The sequence below is a fragment of the Miscanthus floridulus genome, chromosome 13 (assembly GCF_019320115.1).
Source record: "Miscanthus floridulus cultivar M001 chromosome 13, ASM1932011v1, whole genome shotgun sequence".
Lineage (NCBI taxonomy): Eukaryota > Viridiplantae > Streptophyta > Magnoliopsida > Poales > Poaceae > Miscanthus > Miscanthus floridulus.
Genome location: NC_089592.1, coordinates 6663687 through 6682565, shown reverse-complemented (window position 1 = coordinate 6682565; position 18879 = coordinate 6663687). Strand labels below are relative to the sequence as shown.

At 45.3% G+C, this 18879-nt stretch overlaps 1 protein-coding gene across 3 annotated transcripts; it reads right to left on the bottom strand.

Moving 5' to 3' along the window:
- Positions 1–2121: 2121 nt before the first annotated feature.
- LOC136501238 (wall-associated receptor kinase 3-like) lies at positions 2122–13193 on the bottom strand. 3 transcript variants are annotated; one of them, XM_066496735.1, is made up of 3 exons: positions 12105–13193; positions 4179–4334; positions 2122–3591 (listed from the first exon to the last, which is right to left on the bottom strand). In XM_066496735.1, the coding sequence occupies exons 1-3, from the start codon at positions 12457–12459 to the stop codon at positions 2471–2473; spliced, it is 1632 nt and encodes a 543-aa protein (XP_066352832.1). In that variant the 5' UTR covers positions 12460–13193; the 3' UTR covers positions 2122–2470. The 3 variants fall into 3 exon arrangements, 2 of the variants coding, with proteins under 2 accessions (XP_066352832.1, XP_066352833.1); XM_066496736.1 differs by lacking the exon at positions 12105–13193 and adding an exon at positions 4470–4687; XR_010770205.1 differs by lacking the exons at positions 2122–3591; positions 4179–4334 and adding an exon at positions 11596–11867 and having other exon boundaries at positions 12105–12242.
- Between the last annotated feature and the right edge of the window lie 5686 nt (positions 13194–18879).

Here is an 18879-nt window from a genome sequence, read left to right as displayed (position 1 = left end):
TGGTAGGTGGACGCGCTTCTTGCAGTGACTACACGATGGGTACTAGCAGCTTCGCGACCTTTTACACTAACGACACTCCTCCTTGGTTCGCCGATGAGGCCGGGGCCTCACAGCTTTCAGGCGCACCATTGCCAACTCAGCCGACTCAGGAGGGTACTCAGCCTACAAGTCAACCCCGCCGGCATGCCAGCGCCATCCTCTAGACCAGCTCACTTACCCTACGATGCAGATTCATCACCGAGGAGCACAGGCCATCAAACGTGGGCCTTGTGCTGGTTGACCTGTATTAGTCATATGATTGTATGGTTGCATCGATGTGAACTAATGTACTCCTGGATTTCTGATGCCTGTAACCATATTAGTCGCTTTACAACCATTTAATGGAGGCAACGCTCCAATAACTTATGACGTCTGCATTGAGGCAAAGGACAATTCAACAGACAAACGACATTGCCTTTGTAGGCTCGTACCATTTTCAGGGACAAACGACGTAGTTTTCGCATGGAATAGTGTAATTGGGAGCTGGATACCCGACATGCTCGTGGGCCACTGGAGTAACGACTGGCCTATCGGCCTGCCGAATGCCGATAGGGCATGTCGGCCACCTAGCAACCGACAAGTCTGCTATCAGGACCGGCATCCAGTGGCCGACAAGGTCCCTGTCGGCGGTCCAGTGGCCGATAGGGTGCCATATCTATAATTTTTGTATAACATCTACTAGATTTGCAATTATTCATTAAAGAAATATTATTTAAATTTTTTTCCCTTGAATCACCCTAAGCATAGAGGTAAGTAGGAGAGGGAGCCAGGCTCCTCGAGGTGTCGGTGGGGCGAAGCGGTGTCGTTGGGGCTGGCCCGAAGCTTTTAAACTTTGAAGAAATAGTTTTACAGGAATGAAACACAACTCTCATCCATGACAGATGTCCACAACGGTTACTTCCTGGACCAAGAGATCGAATGCCTCTTGACTTTTAAATCAGACGACCCATCACGTTTTTCTTATATCATTTGACTTTCCGCTGGTTTCAAAACGTTCCAGAGCAATTATCGCACTACATTAAACGTTGACAGACCAATTCACGATATATGTTTTCTTTCTTCGTTGAAGAAGAAGAAGAGGAGGAGGAGGAGGAGAAGGCATGGCTGCAGCACGTCTTTGGCACACGCATGCAGCTGGACGGACCTGGACCGATCAGGATAACAATACTCAGGCTGCTGAAGAGTATTCAGACACCGCCACGTCCACGTAGTGCAAGTGCGGCTCCTCCGGCGCTCAGAGGCCGGGACTAGTGGTTTGCTGGCAGGCAGCGCCGGTGTCTGCTAGTACTCCAGCACATCTCCTGCAACGGCCGGGTCGCGTCGACCGTGTGTCTGTGCGAGCAGGGTGGCCGTCGCGCTGCTCCCTGCTCGACCACGACCAGGACGGCAGCAGGACTTCCGCTACTACAGACTCAAGTGGAGACGTGCAATGGGAAAGCAGAGAGCAGAGGCCACGCCGCCGGGGCACAGGGCATGCCGTCCACCGACACCGTGGCTACAGTGTACAGTCAGTCAGCGTCCAGCGGCGCCTGCCGAATGCGGACAGGCCTGTCGGTAGTCCAGGACCAGCCGCTCGGTGATGCGCCGCGCCATGGGGCATCACAACTGGAGGTGAGTGTCGACTGATGTTTGAGCTCGAAAACTAGGTGAGTGCTTCCAAAGTGTTTGTCGAAATGCCTCATAGCCAGCAGAAATGCTAGTTAGCATTTTTGTTCCCCCTCCTTGATTTCTGGGGTTGCTTTCGTCTTAAATCACTACTGCTTCCAATTGGAGAATACTTCAATCGGTAAACTGGCAGAGGCATAGCCAGTAAAATGAAGCCGGCGTACAACTGACAGCGAGAACTGACGATTGCCTGTTAGAAACTAAGCATTGCAGGTTTTCACTGCGTCTTGGGTAGCTTGTCCATGTACAAGTGGACCAACCTAAGTTGAAGGCAACAAATTAATTACATCTTGTTCCAAATAAGTCCATTAAATGGTGCTATTTATAGAAATGTAGTTATTCAAAATTTGACATAACAAAAGAGGACTGTAGTCAGAGTTCTGGGGACCCTGCCTCAGTCCATATGCATCGCAAATAGGACCAAAATAAATATTAGTTTAAGGGTTCTTCAGACAAAGGCGCAACAACACATTGCGACGCTCAGCGTTTACAGGTTCCAGACAACATTCAGCTCAGCTTCTTAGGTCGAAGCCCTTACTGTAGTCATATATCTGTGCACATAACATTTGATAGGGATAAGCAAAACCAACCATTTCAACAGTAGCCGGTAATAAATACCAATAATACATCTAACGTGGTAGACTAGCTGATGATAGAAACTCTCGCTGTAAGCTAGAGTAGTTATAGCTGCGCTGAGGTGCTGCATTAGCCCCATTGTTCGATTCAACAGAGAAGGATTGCCGGCGAGAGGCTAAAGCTCTTCTTGTCACCATTGGCTGAATGTGTATTGCTCGTTTCCTGTATCAACATGGGAAGAGTTCATCCTTTCTGCTAGTAAAAGCTGTAGTGTTATGACTACTTGCTTCATTGTCGGCCTTTCTTCACCTCGCAGCCTCAAGCACATCTCCGCAAGGGATGCGACCTTTTCAATCTCGTCCTCTGTTGCTTCCTCAAGAACTTCAGCAGCTATTATCCCTGTGGTCGGCCTCGTCACGATCTCTGAAAGGAAGTAGTTACACAGGTTCTGCTTCGTTCCTGATTCAGTTGTAAAAACTGGTGGTTTTCTCAGAAGAAGCTCTAGAAGTACCACGCCGAAGCTGTAAACATCACTCTTCTCATTTAGCTTCCCAGTTTGGTAATATTCTGGATCCAAGTAACCAAAGGTGCCCTGCACATTGGTACTGACATGGGTTTGATCAATTGGGGCAGATCTTGAAGCGCCAAAATCGGAAACTTTAGCAGTATAGTTTCCATCTAGGAGTATGTTAGAGGACTTCACATCGCGGTGGAAGATTGATATCGAGGCAGCAGAGTGGAGATAGTACAGGGCTCCTGCAGCTTCTGTGGCAATCCTTAGACAATCATTCCACGGTAAGGAGGATCCACTACTTGAAGAATCAGCATGAAGAGTTTCAAACAAAGAACCATTTGGAATGAAATCGTATACTAGTAAGGGGACCTCACTTTCAAGACAACACCCAAAGAGTTTCACAATGTTTCTGTGATTTATCTGAGAGAGGATTGCAACCTCGTTGATGAAATCATTGATTTCACCATCCTTGATAAGCTTGGACTTCTTGATAGCCACCACATGTTGATCAGATAAGATACCTTCGTATACTGTGCCATGTCCTCCATGACCAAGAATACGTGCGGGATCAAAGTTATTTGTTGCGTTTTCTATCTCTTCTAAGGAAAAAATCTTTGTATTCTCACTTGCATTTTCGTCTGATGATATTAGTTGCTCTAAGAGAAGGCCTTGGTTCTTTCGGAAATACTTCCTTCTTAGTTTCTTCTGGGCATTTCTTTTCCATCTTCTAATGAGCACTACTGCACTTAAGCCTAGAAGAAGAATGCCAAGACCACAGCTCAGCCCAATTATGATACCTACAAGAATAATGCCCCAGTTTGCATATATTAAGACCACATTGTCTGGTGCAGAAATGACAAATATGGCACTCACCGGCGGACCCAGGATCTGAGACCAGGGTCTGGTAAAAAAATTTCATGTGTAATACTATAAAATCCAAACAAAAAGTTCGGCAAACATAGCTATAAATTAACCAAATTACGATAATACATTTAAAATGTTCAAAACTTACATAAATACTCCATACCGGTAAAGAAAGTCGTTTAGTATATGATTTAGCATACCCAGGAGTGATTAATTAAGGGGTATTTTTTCCTGTTTTCCCTTATTAAATAAGGTTGCGGGTATTGCCTATACAATCAACTTTCGTAGCTGGACTAGTAAGCGTGTTGCAGCCCGAGGCACGAGGTCTCCGGTTCGATCCCTCTCGGGCGCGTTATTTTTTTTGAAGAGCTCGTGGATTTGCGGTGTCTTCGGCCTAGACTGAGACGAGAGTGACCGTGGACCAGTTTCTGAAAAGTAGTAATAGAATTTTAGGCCAAATTTGTGGGTAGTCCTGGGCCTACCCATGCTACCTGCTGGGTCCGCCACTGATGGCACTCACCTAACATGAAGTTTTTCTTTGATGCTGGAGTGCACTGATTTGCACCTATATCATAAATCGTGTGGCGAGGACACTCAGTGCAAGTGAAGTTTCCTATGGTATTAAGACAAACTACACTTCTGCAAATGCCTGGCGACAGCTGACACTCATCAATATCTGTAGCCATATTCGCATATAAGGTGACATAAAACTTGCAAAAAGAATATGTAATTTTGTTACGAAATGACGCAAAAATATCATGGCTATACATATTACATAATAGGTCAAAGGGGGAGGTGTGGGAGGGAGTACCATAACATCCATCTTGGATGTACGGATTTCCTTTAAAACCTGGTAAGCATTTGCATCTGTAACCAACATATCCTTCTGAGGAGCTTATAACACTGAGGCAAGTGCTATGGTTACTCACACAAGCATATCCAGACGCATTCTGTTTTGCCAGTTGGCAGGTTAGATTAGCAACCGCCCACTGCAAAGAGGCTGATTCCAAAGGATCCACAAATAGGCCAGGTTCAGCCTCATCCAAAAGATCACTCCGCCAAAACCCCCACGCGCAAGTTAGCCTTATGTCACGTCCACCATCCCTGGGCTCGTCTCTGGAGACTGCCATGCGGGGGCGCACGGGGCTCGAGCTCGATCCTCCACCATGGCCTTACCCTCCATGGATGACGACGCGGCCCCGCAATAAGGCCGGGTCCGCAAGCCAGAGGAGGAAGCCCTCTGCCCCACATATCAGAGAGAAGAGGGGGGATTGTGACTCACAAAGGGGGCAGTTGGATCTGGAGAAGCACGAGGACGAGGTGGTGGTCGAGTTTTTCGGCCAACTCTGGGCCATTGACTCTCCGCCGCCTCGCCGTAACCCTAGACCACAAGCTCCCTCCACCAATCTCCTGAGTGCTGACAGTTTGTTCTGGATCCGGCGAGAGTTGGTGGATTCGAGGAGTTTCTCGTCCGCGGATTGCTACCCGGTGCAGAAATCGGATCGGTTGGTGAAGCCACCGGTGAAGGTCAGTTTCGCAAGGGACATTTGGGGGAGAGGGGGTGAGAAGGAGACCTTTGCTGAGGTGCTTCAGAAGAAGAAGATGGAGGAGGGGGGAAGATGGGTTTGGCAGCCTGAGCCACGGCGTCCGCCCCTTCAAAGGCCGGCTCGTCCTCCACCGCCACCACACAACGACCACAGGGGTCCGACCCAGCAGGGGAGGCAGGACCTCGGATGGAGGCAGCAAGGTGCTACTCGCCCACCTCCACCACCCCGTCCGCAACAACATCCACCGCAGCAGCTGCGACAACCACAGCAACCTCCACCTCGGAGAACACCTGCACAGGGGCGTGGACAAGGTACTCTGATTCTTCATCCGCCTTTCAGCATAGATCCCAGATATAGGAAGCTTACTTGTTATAACTGTGGAGAGCCTGGGCATTTTGTGGGTACTTGTACTCGTCCTAAGGTTTGCTTTATCTGTGGAGTTCCGGGGCACCATATGAATGTTTGTCCAAAATGGAAATCAGATCACCTTGTTGCAGCGTATGTGGGTAGTTCTAGTCTGGGGCTTGGTTTTTATCATTTAGATGTGCCAAGTGTGGAATCTACTCAATGGCTGAATCTGACTAATTGTGGAGTGGTTGGAGTTAAGAAGGGACAGATTACCTTGGCTGAATTGGAAGTGGAGTTATCTGACATATATAGTAAGGATTGGCCTTGGCAAATCAGAGAACTAGAACCTGGGAGATTTTTGGTGAGATTTCCTCCTCATAAGAGGGTTAGTGACATAAAGAATTACCCTTCCTTTAATCTGAGGAAGGATGGGGTTCAAGTGGAGGTGCTTGAATGGATTGGTGATTTGAAACCACACAGTGAATTGGAGGAGGTATGGGTTGAGATAAGAGGCATACCACCTAGATACTGTCATTGGAAAGTTTTTGCTCAAATAGCTTCTGGGTTTGTCTTACTGACTGAGGTTGATTGGTCCACAGTTTTCAAGACCTTTTATGAGGTCATCAGAGTTAAAGTGGCATGTAGGAATGGGATGAAAATTCCTAGGCAAAGGTTATATGAGATGGGGATGAAGCTGTATGTTATTGAGCTGATAGTGGAAGATGGAGCTGATGAAGGTAAAGCTGCTGATGACAAGGATAATGATGATGGTGGGGGTGATGATAAAGGCAACCCGGGTAATGATGATGAGACAGATGACTTGTATGACTCTGATGAAGAGATGAACCATCTGTCCAAGCCTGCTGAAGACACAAAGCAAAGGACACCAAAAACTTCTATGACCAAGAGTATAGGAAGCAAGACAGTTAATATGGAGGTGAGGACAGAAGATGCAATGAATCAGGAGTGTATTATGGTGCAGATGATGTCAGATCAAGCTAAGCAGTTAACTGCTCAGGATGCATTAAGGGTGCTGCAACCGAGTTATACTGATGTGACTCAGAGGGAAGATCTTTGCTTGAATATGAGGGACAGATTTAAGTCTGTAAGGAAGAACAATTTACAGACTGATTTGGGGTGTGTGAATTCAACTCAGTTTTCTGAAGAAAAATTTTAGAGCTCCCTTGAGGGATGTTCTGGTGTGAAGAGTTATGAGAAGGAAGAGTTTCAGAGTAACCTTGAGGGATGTGCTGAGATGGATGAATATGAAACACCAGTAACTATCCAGGTGAAGGAGTCTGAGTGTAAGATAGTTGGTAACAAGCTTTTGAGTTTGCTGAATGAGGAGTCACATCATTCCAAGTGGGAGGAATTTAGAAGAATGGCTAAGCAAGATATTGCAACTGAGGAATGCTCATCTCTGTTAAGAAAAATGGAGCTGGAAGTTTCTGAGGAGGAGGTGGAAGCCAGTGATACTGAACATATGGAAGAAGGTGAAGAATTGTCTAGTCTGCAAGAAGAGGGATTGTTTCAGAAGGAGTTGAATAGGGAAGCTATAACAATTAAGGAGCAGCTGATCAACAAGTGCCAGAAAAGGAAAAACAAGTGGGGCCCAACTCTTAGATGCCCCAGATCCAGAAGACAGCCGGAGGATGGGCGCACTATGTTGGAGAAAGCTCAGGATTTTAAGAAAATTAAGAATCTGGAGACAGGTACTAAACACAAATCTTCTTTTGCTTTTGAAAGCACTACGAATTTACTTCAAAAAGCTAGTATTGCTAATATATCTCTGGGTATTGATACCTGTAATCAATTAAAAAAATAGAGTTATTGAAGCAGAAAGAGTTAGCTAATAGAAGGGAGTTTGAGGAAAGTAGACCTGAGACTACTTTACCTGCAAATCTTGATAGTGTTTTAGTTTGTGAGGATTTCCCTCCACTAGTTTGTATTTCTGACCCTCTAAAGGATCAGTTAGATGGGAAGGAACAGTCTTGGGTGCGAGTAGCTTCTAAAAGCTGTGATAAGAGTCCATTTAAGTTGAAAAATGATAGGAGCTCTATGGAATATTAGAGGTCTTAATAAAGAAGGCCGGTTGCAATGTATCATGGATTTTGTTAAAGAGAATCAGTTAGATTTTGTTGGCTTTCAAGAAACAAAAAAAGAGACTTTTCAGGATTCTTTTCTAAAATATGTGTAAAAAGACTTTAACTGGAATTACCTCCCTGCGTAGGGTACAGCTGGTGGTATCCTTGTTGGCTTTAGTGAAAGAAAGTTTGAGGTCTTGGCCTGGAAGATAGGAGTGTACAGTGTAGCTGCAATAGTTAGAAATTGTCATGACAATTTTGTGTGGAGACTGATTACGGTCTATGGTTCACCTTATGATGAAGGGAAACAAGAGTTCATTAATGAACTTGAAACTTTACTTGATAATTGGGATGGTCCTACTGTGATAGGTGGAGATTTTAATTTAGTCTGTAATGTTAGAGATAAAAGTAATGGAGTCATTAACCACAAATGGGCTGATCTGTTCATAGACTGGGTTAACAAGTTTGGTTTGATTGAACTAAAACCTTCATCTAGAGCGTTTATCTGGACAAATAATCAAGAGCAGCCTATTTTGGCTGCTATTGACAAAATTTTCTGCACAACCAATTTTGAACTTAAGGTTCCTTTTGCCTCTGTGTCTACTAGATCTAGAGCAAGCAGTGATCATGTTCCTCTTATCCTTAATTTTGGCTTGGAGGAGAGAAGGAAACCTAGTATGTTTAGATTTGAGAAGTGGTGGTTACAACAGCCTGATTTCAAGGAGCTTATTGCAAATTTATGGAACACTTCTTGTGCTTTCACAGACCCGTTAGATATTTGGCAGTTTAAAATTAGATTGGTTAGAAAGAAGGTTAAGGGGTGGGCAGTAAATATTAATGCACAGGTTAGAAAACAAAAGTTAGAACTCCTTAAGGAGTATGATCTGCTAGACTTGAAATATGAGAACTTTGATATTACTGAGATGGAAAGAAACAGGATGAAGGAGATTGTTAAAAACCTAGAATCTATTTGGAAGTTAGAGGAGATTAAAGCTAGACAGAGAGCAAGGGATAGAAATGTTAAAGAGGGAGATAGAAACACATCATATTTTCAAGCTGTGGCAAATCAAAGAAATAGGAAAAAACGCATTTCTGGGTTGGAAGGCCCTGATGGTTGGATAGAGGATAATAAAGGCATGCTTGAGCATGCTGTTGATTTTTACAGAAATTTATTTGGTAAAGAAGAAGATAGTGGAGTTAAATTAGGACAAGATTTCTGGGGAGTAGATGAGAAAGTGACTGCCTTGGAAAATGAGCTGTTAGAGGCTCCTTTTACTGAAAATGAAGTTAGAGAGGTTGTTTTTAGCTCTTATGTTGAAGGAGCCCCAGGCCCTGATGGCTTCTCTTTCCTTTTTTATCAAGTCTTTTGGGATCTAATTAAGGGGGGTTTTATGAAGCTTATAAGAGTGTTTGAACAAGGGGATCTGAATCTTGACAGGTTGAATTACACCATGATAACATTGATCCCTAAAGAACCTGAGGCTAAGGTGCTGAAGAAATTCAGGCCGATTAGCCTAATTAACTGTAGTTTTAAAATTTTCTCCAAATTGTTGAATAATAGAATGGTGAGAGTAGCGGATAGGTTAGTGGCGAACAACCAAACTGCCTTCATTAAAGGAAGGTTTATTTTGGAGAGTGTTGTGGCTGCACATGAAATTATTCATGAGATCCATAAAAGAAAACAGGAAGGTGTGGTGTTGAAACTAGACTATGAAAAAGCTTATGATAGGGTCAGCTGGTCTTTCCTTGAGGAGATGTTTGAGACTAGGGGTTTTGGTGGAAGATGGAGAGGCTGGCTTAGACATGTTGTTAGAGGAGGTTCTATTTGTATTTGTATTAATGATGAGAATAGTATCTTTTTTAAGTCTGGGAAGGGCCTGAGGCAGGGAGACCCTTTATCCCCTTTGCTTTTCAACTTAGTAGCTGACGTTTTTTCTAGAATGCTTATGAAAGCAGCTAGGCATGGACTGATTACTGGGTTATTACCACAAGTGGTAGAGGGTGGTATCATCAGCTTGCAATATGCTGATGATACACTGCTTTTCTTAGAAAATAATCTAGGGAAAGCTTGTAATTTGAAATGGCTTCTAGTTTGCTTTGAGCAAATGTCAGGCATGAAGATTAATTATGATAAGAGTGATTTGTTGACGGTGGGTTTAGAAGAGGATCAGGCTAATGAGTTTGCTAGACTTTTCTGTTGCAAAAAAGGTGAATTTCCCATTAAATACTTGGGAGTTCCCCTTCATTATAATAAGCTTAAAAGGAAAGACCTACAACCTGTGGTAGATAAGATTATCAAAAGGATAGCTGGTTGGAGGGGTAGGCTTCTGTCTTATGCTGGGAGGATGGTTTTGTTAAAAGCTTGTCTGACTAGTATTCCAATTTACTTGATGTCCATTATAAAGTTCCCTAAGTGGGCTATCAAAATGATTAACTCTCAGATGGGACATTTTCTGTGGAATAACTCTGATGATAGGCATAAGTATCACCTAGCCAGCTGGCAGTTAGTGGCTCAAAAGAAAGAAGGAGGAGGGCTAGGTATCCCAGATCTGAGGAGCTTAAATTTAGCTTTGTTAGCTTCATGGATCTTTAGATATCATCTGCATAAGAACGCTATTTGGGTTAAAATTGTAGATTTTAAGTATAATACCAATGATCCGAACATTTTTTGCCGCCCAGATCTTGGATCCTCCCCTTTTTGGAAAGGGGTCCTCTGGGCAGCCCAAGCAGCTCATATGGGTGTCAGATGGGTAGTAGGGAATGGGAGAAAGGTAAGGTTTTGGGAAGATCAATGGGTAGGAAATACAAGTTTGGCCATTATGTTCTGGCCTTTGTATGTCATTAATGAACAGCATGGTAAGGCTTTAAGCCAGGTCTGGGATGGGCATGAGCTTATGCTCACTTTTAGAAGGAATGTTTCTGAGGCTCTTAGGAACATGTGGTGGGAACTATGTGGTGTGGTTGAGGATACCATCCTCAACGATGAAGAGGATCAGATAGTGTGGAGTTATACCTCTCATGGCGCTTACGCTGTCCAATCCTTGTATGCTAGGATTAATTGTAGAGGTGTGTTTCCGGTTTATATTCACGCCATATGGAAGCTTGTGATTCCACCTAGAGTACAGTTCTTTCTGTGGTTGCTCTCGCATAATAGAATTCTTACGAGGGACAACTTGCAAAAAAGAAGGGATGTTTTGGATCCCACTTGCCTATTTTGTAGTGAACAGGAATCCATTCGGCATGTTTTCTTTGAATGCTGTGTAGCTGTGAATGTGTGGAGTTTGGTTGCTGAGGTGTTAGGGGAGAATATCGGTGCTGATTATGAGTCTGTAGCTAAGTTGTGGGTTGCGAATAAGAAACATATGGTTACTAATGTGATTTCATCTGCTGTTTTGTGGTCCTTATGGAAGTTAAGAAATGAAATTTGCTTTCAGGGGGTGTTTTGGCTAGGTACAAAGATGGTGCTGATCAGGATCGCAAAGATGCTAAGAGGCTGGCTCCCAATGTTCAAGCAGGACACTGGAGTGTTGCTGGAGGACAGAATACTCAGGCTAGAAGAAGTGTCGAGGCGCCCGGCACAGATCAATTGGAAGGAGGAGTTGGCAGCGGACCTGGAAACCATGGTGGACTCAGTGAGGAGGGACCTGGAGAGAAAAGCGAGCCAGCCACCAGGGGACTGTTGGGATGGGGAAAAGAGATAAAGGTTGGAGACATTGGCATTGCAATCTTCGGCTCTGGGCTCCATAAATGTGATTCAGTCTGAGGAGACGCAAGAGAAGATGTGTAATAATTAGTGCGAGTGTTCTTTGGGTGCTCGTCTTTGACGTTTTGGCCATTAGGCTTTTCGTTTTGTCTTAGAACTGTAACTCTGGCGGGCGCGCCTGATACGCTGTGCTGAACGATGTGGAGTGCTTTATGCAAATAAAGCAGGGGAAACCTTTCATCTAAAAAAAAATAGGCCAGGTTCATTAGAATATATCTGCAAATCCAGTTCCGTAGTCAAATATTCCCAACTTAAGTTGAATTTCATGCTGACAAGGCCCTCACTCACATCTATGTATGTCACTTGAAGCTGGTCATTGTATTGAAGGACAGAATGTGCCGGGTCTGAGCAGTTGAGTTGGAAAAGTCTCCTTGCAGAGCAACCTTCTTCTAGGCCAAAAGGAAACGGGACAGTAATGTTCCCACAGTGGTGAGAACAATTCTCCTTTAGTGCTTTCGGATTATATCCTGTTTACATGAAGAAATTTAAGTTGCTGAAGTGATAAATATTAACATACGCAAGAGTTGATAGTCCTATCAGACAAATTAAAAGAACCATGCAATTTTGTGAAGCTGAATTGAATAACTATAGAAAAAGCAAACTATTTTTTCAACGAAGTGATTAATTTGACAGATAATAGAACAATGAAACAATTAGGGAAGGTGATCAAAATAAATCACTGGGCATTGCATATATGAAATCACCTTTATCATTCATGCAGCCATCATAGATATAAGGATTTCCCTCGTATCCATTGTTGCACTGGCAGGCATAACCATGATCCAAGAACATCTGCGTCCTGCAACCACTGTGTTCACTAACACAAGCTGAGTTCCTCCTGTCTTCATTGTTGCTGGGGCATCTTGTATCGTCAGTGATGCTCCACTCAATGGGAGTCTTAACAGTTATATTGATTCTATCCCATAGGATGCTCAAACTAGAGACTTTTTCAGTCCCCCTACCCCTTTTGTGAAGCACAAACTGAAATTCAAGAGCTCGAACAGGTATGTCAGCGAATATGAAGGTGCAACCACCCCCATCAGGATCCTGCCTGCGCATACAACATCTCTGCAATCGTTTTGTTGGGGCAGTTAACCGTGCTGATGACTTTAAAGGAACCTGTGTATTGATCTTTTAAGAGCACATCCAGGTCGCAGCCAACGATGCAAAGATCCAACATCACCACAATAGCAAAAGAATTTCCTGGAGCCTTCAGTGACATGTTGTAGACATCAACACCAGGCTTTATGGGGATTACTTGAGAAAAGGAGGCTCCAAAACTGTTGTAACCAAAATCATCAATACTAGTATAAACTTTGGTACCGTCGTGTAAGAATAGTTGAGGGGGCTGAGCGGTGCTGTTGCAGAAGAGCCTGAAGTCAGGACCCCTGAAGCAACGATCATCAGGTCCTATGCCAAATGGGTACTCAAAGCTCAGGTTGCCGCAGCTTGTTTGGCAGCCAGCAAGCGTGGCAGCTGAGGGAAGGCTGGTGTAATTGGAAGAAGTTGTATGGGCTCCATGGCCCTGTAGAGATCTAGCTCTAACCTTCTGACCATGGCCTTGTGGGTGATCAGATGGCTAAGAGACTCTGTTCTAGGACTCTCTCTGCTCCTTGCTACTGCTGAGGTCCCTGCTACTGCCGTCCATAAGGATGCAAGTACGAGCAAATCCAACATGGTGTTGGAGCAGTCCATCTCTCAATGTGATGAGCTCAACTAGGAGAGAAGTTTGAGAACTGAGCGTGTATTTGGACATAGTATAAACACATCACAGAGTCTTCGCACTGGTCATGGTGGCCTCTATTTTGACCGAGCATAGACCAAAGACAACCACGTGTCAATTTCAGGCTAGCAGCCAGGCACATTCCACACGGCAGCTGAGGAAAACACGATTTTTTTAAAATAATATTTTTTATTAGTTAATTGAAAATCTAGAAGCTGTTGCACAAAAATAGCAAGTATAGCATCGCGTTGGCTGCTGACAAGGAACTTGTTGGGTACTCAGAAGCCGACAGGTCTATGTGCCAACCACGCCCACCGGGACAGCCTGTCGGCGCCGATAGCAATCCTATCGGTAGTTGGATAGCTGACAGGCCTAGTCAGCTCCTAGTTGGCAGGCCAATCGGCCCCTAGTAGCCGATTACTCTATTTCATGATGTTGCTTCTTTTGCGGACACAACCATCACCTGATATGCTCCTCTTTTTCAGACATAACCTTCACTTGACACAAAACTAACTTTAGCACTTTTCAAGCAACAACTTTGCTCTCCTTTTCTGGACATAACCTGATCAACCATAACTTCAGTACTATTCAAGGAACACAAAACCTTTTGAAGGAACAAACACATTCTAATGTTAACCCAACACGCTACATGGACCAAACCTGCAATAATAAATGGCATGTGTGGAACTCTTGGTAGCTTAGGTAACTAGTCCCACCGCTAATACTAGCATGTCTTAGAGAAATTAAACGAAGCACGACTTGCAATGGCATGTGTGGAACTCAGTACTTCTAATGTTCAGAGCTCCACCACTAGTCCTCACATGCCTTAGGGAATATAACTTTGTGAGTCTATTACATTTTTCCTACTGGGTGTAGTGTGGTTGTTTCCCCTTACTCTCACACCTTGAAGATTGTTCTGCTGCACCCTTCTTCCTGTCACTCTTGTTCTTGAGAGTTGCCTCACGAGCTTGAAACTCTTCCTCCTGATGCTTGATTGCTGCTTCACGTAGACTTAACTGCTCCCGCCTCCTTGCAAGCTCATCCATCTTGCCCTTCAGACGGATTTGATACACCCTCAATCACCGCTGTCGGGGACCTAATACCGGGATACCCAATGAGGTGGGACTGATAACCATCAAACGTTGACACTTCCAGTCAGACAAGAACGCTTCTACGCTTCTTGCCCGAACGACGGAAGATTGGTTCCGCCTCGCCCGACCCCCGAGGGCTGGACTCCGCCTCGACCGACGGCTAAGGGCTGACTCCGCCTCGTCCGACGGCTAGGGGCTGGCTCCGCCTAACCCGACATCCGAGGGTGGGCTCCGCCTCGCCCGACCCCTGAGGGCTGGACTCCGCCTCGCCTGACATCCGAGGGCGGGCTCCGCCTCGCCCGACGGCTAGGGGCTGGCTCCCCTCGCCCGACGTCCGAGGGCGGGCTCCGCCTCACCCGACATCCGAGGGCCTAAGGGCTAGCTCCGCCTCGTCCGACGTCCGAGGGTGGGCTCCGCCTTACCCGACGGTTGCACCCTGCTCCTTCATGAAGACGAGCACAGGGTACGGCAGGACATTCGAGTCAACCATGATATCGAGGGCCATGCCCTGTGCGCCTGCAGGAAGGTACCATCAGAATATGATGGGACGGGTGCTTTAAGCCCTTTCCATCATAACAGTGCCCGAATAGTGTTGTGGGCGTCGACTTTTGTTCCACAGTGTAGTAGGCGCCGCCTTCAGCCCTCGGGCGTGGATACTAACACAGGCATATGACAGCCACTATGGTCCAAGATGGAACCCACATCATCTACAGTGATGGACGTATGGTCACTACCCTGATTACTCCCCGAGGGGTCACAGCTCGGCTCTCCGGCACATCGCACCGTCCACCGGCGTAGGATGGGACGAACCCACTTGCTAAAAGGGGCCTAGGCATGGCCTACGAGGATCAGCAAACACGCCACCTCTGACACGGTCTGCCATGTTAAGCAGGGCAGGCACAGGGAAAAAGGAAGACCCGGCTCCCTCGAAGGACCTTCTATACCTTCGGTATTTTCCTCTTTCTCCCATCTGTAACCCCTGCTCCCCCCTTGGTCTATAAAAGGGAGGGCAGGGCCCCCACTAAGGGGATCGACTTTAGACGGATAAGTTCAACACACACGACACTTCACATACAGCTGAGCAGCGACCAAGCTCTCGGCGACCTTTTCGACCATTCCATCAGAGACTTAGGACCCGTCCCTCTCTCGACTGTTTGTACTCCCTACTACGAACATTTTTCGGTACTAATAACACGAGCAGCAGCAGACTGGACGTAGGGACGTTCAGCCCGAACCAGTATAAACCTCGTGTCCTTTAGTGCACCATCCGGGCCTAACGCGCAACAATTACAAATTTACTAGCCGGTGTTTGTTCGAAACACCGACAACCGCTCTTGCTCATGTCACATCTGTCGTTCTAACTCACAAGCCTGAGTCATCTTGACAAAGTATTGTCCTTTGTTTTCCACCTCCATTGGGCGTGAGGGTGGCCATGCCGGCGGCACCCGATCCACCCATTCAATGTACTTGCAAGGCTACATGTGTAGATGTAGATGACATGAATCAGGTTGAGAGATGATAATGAGAAATAAAGGATTTAGTGATCATCGTTACCATGAAGTCATCATCCAGATCGGGACATGTGAAGTACCTACACTTGTATTTGTCTCGTAGAAGTCGATCCATCCAGACGCACAAGATCGTCCTAAAGACGCAATGGCACTTTGGCCGCTCATGCCAATCCGACACTCCAAATGGGTCAGACTTCCATGAAGACATGGTTGTGCAATAGAAGTTTGATGGCTTGAGGAGATGTAGTATGGAAGGCATATGAGGCCTTTATGTAGATAGGTTATTTGGTGCAGTGGGCATAGTCCATGGAGAGGACGACATGGGAATCTTACCGCTTTCAGGATTGCAGTGAAGCAATAAATCACCCTATGTAGACTTTTCAGAAGTTGTAGTCTTGTAATAAATTTAGACCCTAGCCTTTTCAGAGATTGGACCATTCAATGTAATTGGTACAACGTTCCACGAAATAAGTGCTACAACATAGCCTTTTCAGAGGCTAGTCATCATAATTTCTGAAACAACAAGCTATGGTGTATTGCAGGAATTATAGAAACACAAAGTACAAACTACAGATTCAAAGACAAGTGGTTTGTCAACCTCGCTCTTTGTTCCAAGAGGATGGATGATGTTGGCTACCGATTGCCGCCATTCACGCCACCATCGATCATGATCGATGCATGGTTAGACTGACATTGTCTTCCTAACCTCTGGACTCTGGTTGTTTCTCCTTCCATGTCTAGCTCTATGCTTGTCCACTGATGATACTGACTCGGACTGCTCTCCCCAATGCACAGCACAGGATGGGCAAAGAACATCAAGTGGCGAAAAACAAGATGGCTGTTGGTCTGGCATTGTTTGATTTCTAAAGCCTTCATGTAAAAACATTACTAACTAAAATGTTTAATTCATCCATAATTAGTGATACACTACAGCAGTCATACTAAAACAATAAAACCGGCAATGTCATACAAAGCATGGAATTAGAAAAATTTTCTATTGTAGTTCAAACTTGACATGGTAATTAGAACCATAAAAGTAGTGTATATTTAACATGGAAATCAATATGAAGTACAGCTTTAACACATTTTAGTTGTGGCATCTTTTTTAATGGAAGGGCATTCTCTCCCCCCCCCCCTCTCTCTCTGTATTTGCATTTGAATGGACGTTTCACTCTGTTTGTTTTTATGTGACTTATTAGGCATAAGACAACACTATAAAATCAAGAGTCCCCAATTAGATAATCTCTCCACTGTTTGCAGCAATGTGTAATGAACTATTATTGTCAATGTAATTAGACTTTTCAGTCACCAAAAGCCCTAGAATTTAAGCTGCAAATCCTTCTCCTAAACTGCTAGTTCAGTAGATGAGTAGAATTGGTAAGGAGTAATAGAAAGCAAATAAAGAGATGGATGCTCTTGACGTCATACAAAGCTGTTCAGGCTATGAATAGATCTAGCCCCAACAACAGTGAATGAAACATGCTTTTTTTGTTTTTCATTTTATATTTTTGCAAAGTAGTGTCCCTATGCTGTATCTATATTATTGTACTTTTTTTTTGCATGGCATCATGAGTGAGTCATCTGGTCCTATTTTCATATACTCTTTTTACCGTATTCCCCTTTAAAATTTCAAGCGTTACTCTGCGCTCTAAGTGACTTTAATCATGCGCAGGTAACAAGGGGAAGCCTAAGATTCCATTTGTTGAGCAGGGAAGAGCAGATTGGGAGCGGGGTGCTGACTAATGCAGGTGACATATCGTTGCTGACTGATCATTCTTTCCTTTTTTTCTACTGTTATGCTGATCATTTCTGTTTAGCCATTAAATAACTAGTCTGCCTTTTGTACAAAACTAGTTTTTTTGACATCGGCACCTTGCCTCTATTTGATCTGTATTTTTGCCCGTTACACAAACAATGCGCGTGCATAAAAAATGAAAAACAGAGCTATGTATTTTTCTGCAAATATCCCGGGGGTGGGGGTGGGGCCGTGGGTTGCAAATGAACACAAACACTAGACTTGCTTTTTTAGAATACATATATTATCTATTTAGGAAGACATTGTTGTCCAATGAATGATACTTAAGTTGCCTACAAAAATGCAATCCACTACAGTATTACCAGCAGCAACCTGCTCATCACCAATAGAGGTTGTCAGTCACCGGCTGTCAACGTTAGCACGAGCGACGACGAGGACGTGCATGTTTAGAGGATAGATTCTTAGTTAAAGCCTCCCACATGTGATAATGACTTCATTTCTCCCAATGGTAATTTTGTCTTTGCACGCACACACACCCATCCATCGCTAACAGATGATCCAATGCACTTGCGCTGATGGAAGCCTCTAGAAGCCGGCCTTATCACAAGGCTCCCTGTATTAATTGTCTCTCACTTATCTCCTCTCTTTCTCTCCTCTACCATGCGCTTGCTAGACACCCCCTCCACCTCTGTCTCCGTCGTTGTGGACAATGAGGACGTTAGTGTCGTGCATGTCTACGGCTTCGGCTGCTCCATGGAGTGGTGCATCCACATCTCCCTCTTCTACAAGGCAGCGACACCCTTCCACTTCATGCCCCCCGAGGCGGCCCCACTTAGTCACCCTATGCTCCGCCTCTCCATTGTCAGCACAAAGGTCTAAAATTTAGGCGATAGCTCAGGCATGAGGAGAAATTAAGGCCGATAGCTCATGAGGAGAAATGGGTGCAGGTAGTTCTAAAATTTAGGTGAGCAAGGTTAGCTGTAAAGGCGAGATCGGAGAGTGCATATGTGGCCCCTCTCAGTCGCTCGGAGGAGGACCTAGGATAGTGACACGGTGAGGAGCACCACACCAGCCGGATCCAAGGTCATGGAGCAGCCCAGAGCGCACAGCTACGCCATGCAAGTCTACTCCTGCAGCGCGACGCGAGGCTTACACTTGAACCGTGCGTCCACCTGGTCTAGCAACTCGTCAGCGGTGCCTTAGACCTCCGCGCTGACAATGGAGAGGCGGAGCACGGGGTGACTAAGTGGGGCCGCCTCGAGGGCATGAAGTGGAGGGGCATCGCAGCCTTGTATAGAAGAGGGAGATGTGGATGCACCACTCCATGGGGCAGCCGTCGAAGTCGTAGACACGCACGACGCTAACGTCTTCGCTGTCCACCATGGCGGAGATGGAGGT

Excerpts from the sequence above, each read along its gene's own strand:
- LOC136501238 (XM_066496735.1), bottom strand. The coding sequence starts at position 12,459 with ATGCGCAGGCAGGATCCTGATGGGGGTGGTTGCACCTTCATATTCGCT. Across the intron at positions 4,335-12,104 it reads TGGCTGCATGAATGATAAAG|ATATTGATGAGTGTCAGCTG; the intron begins GTGATTTCATAT and ends ATATGGCTACAG. Across the intron at positions 3,592-4,178 it reads AAAGAAAAACTTCATGTTAG|GTATCATAATTGGGCTGAGC; the intron begins GTGAGTGCCATC and ends TTATTCTTGTAG.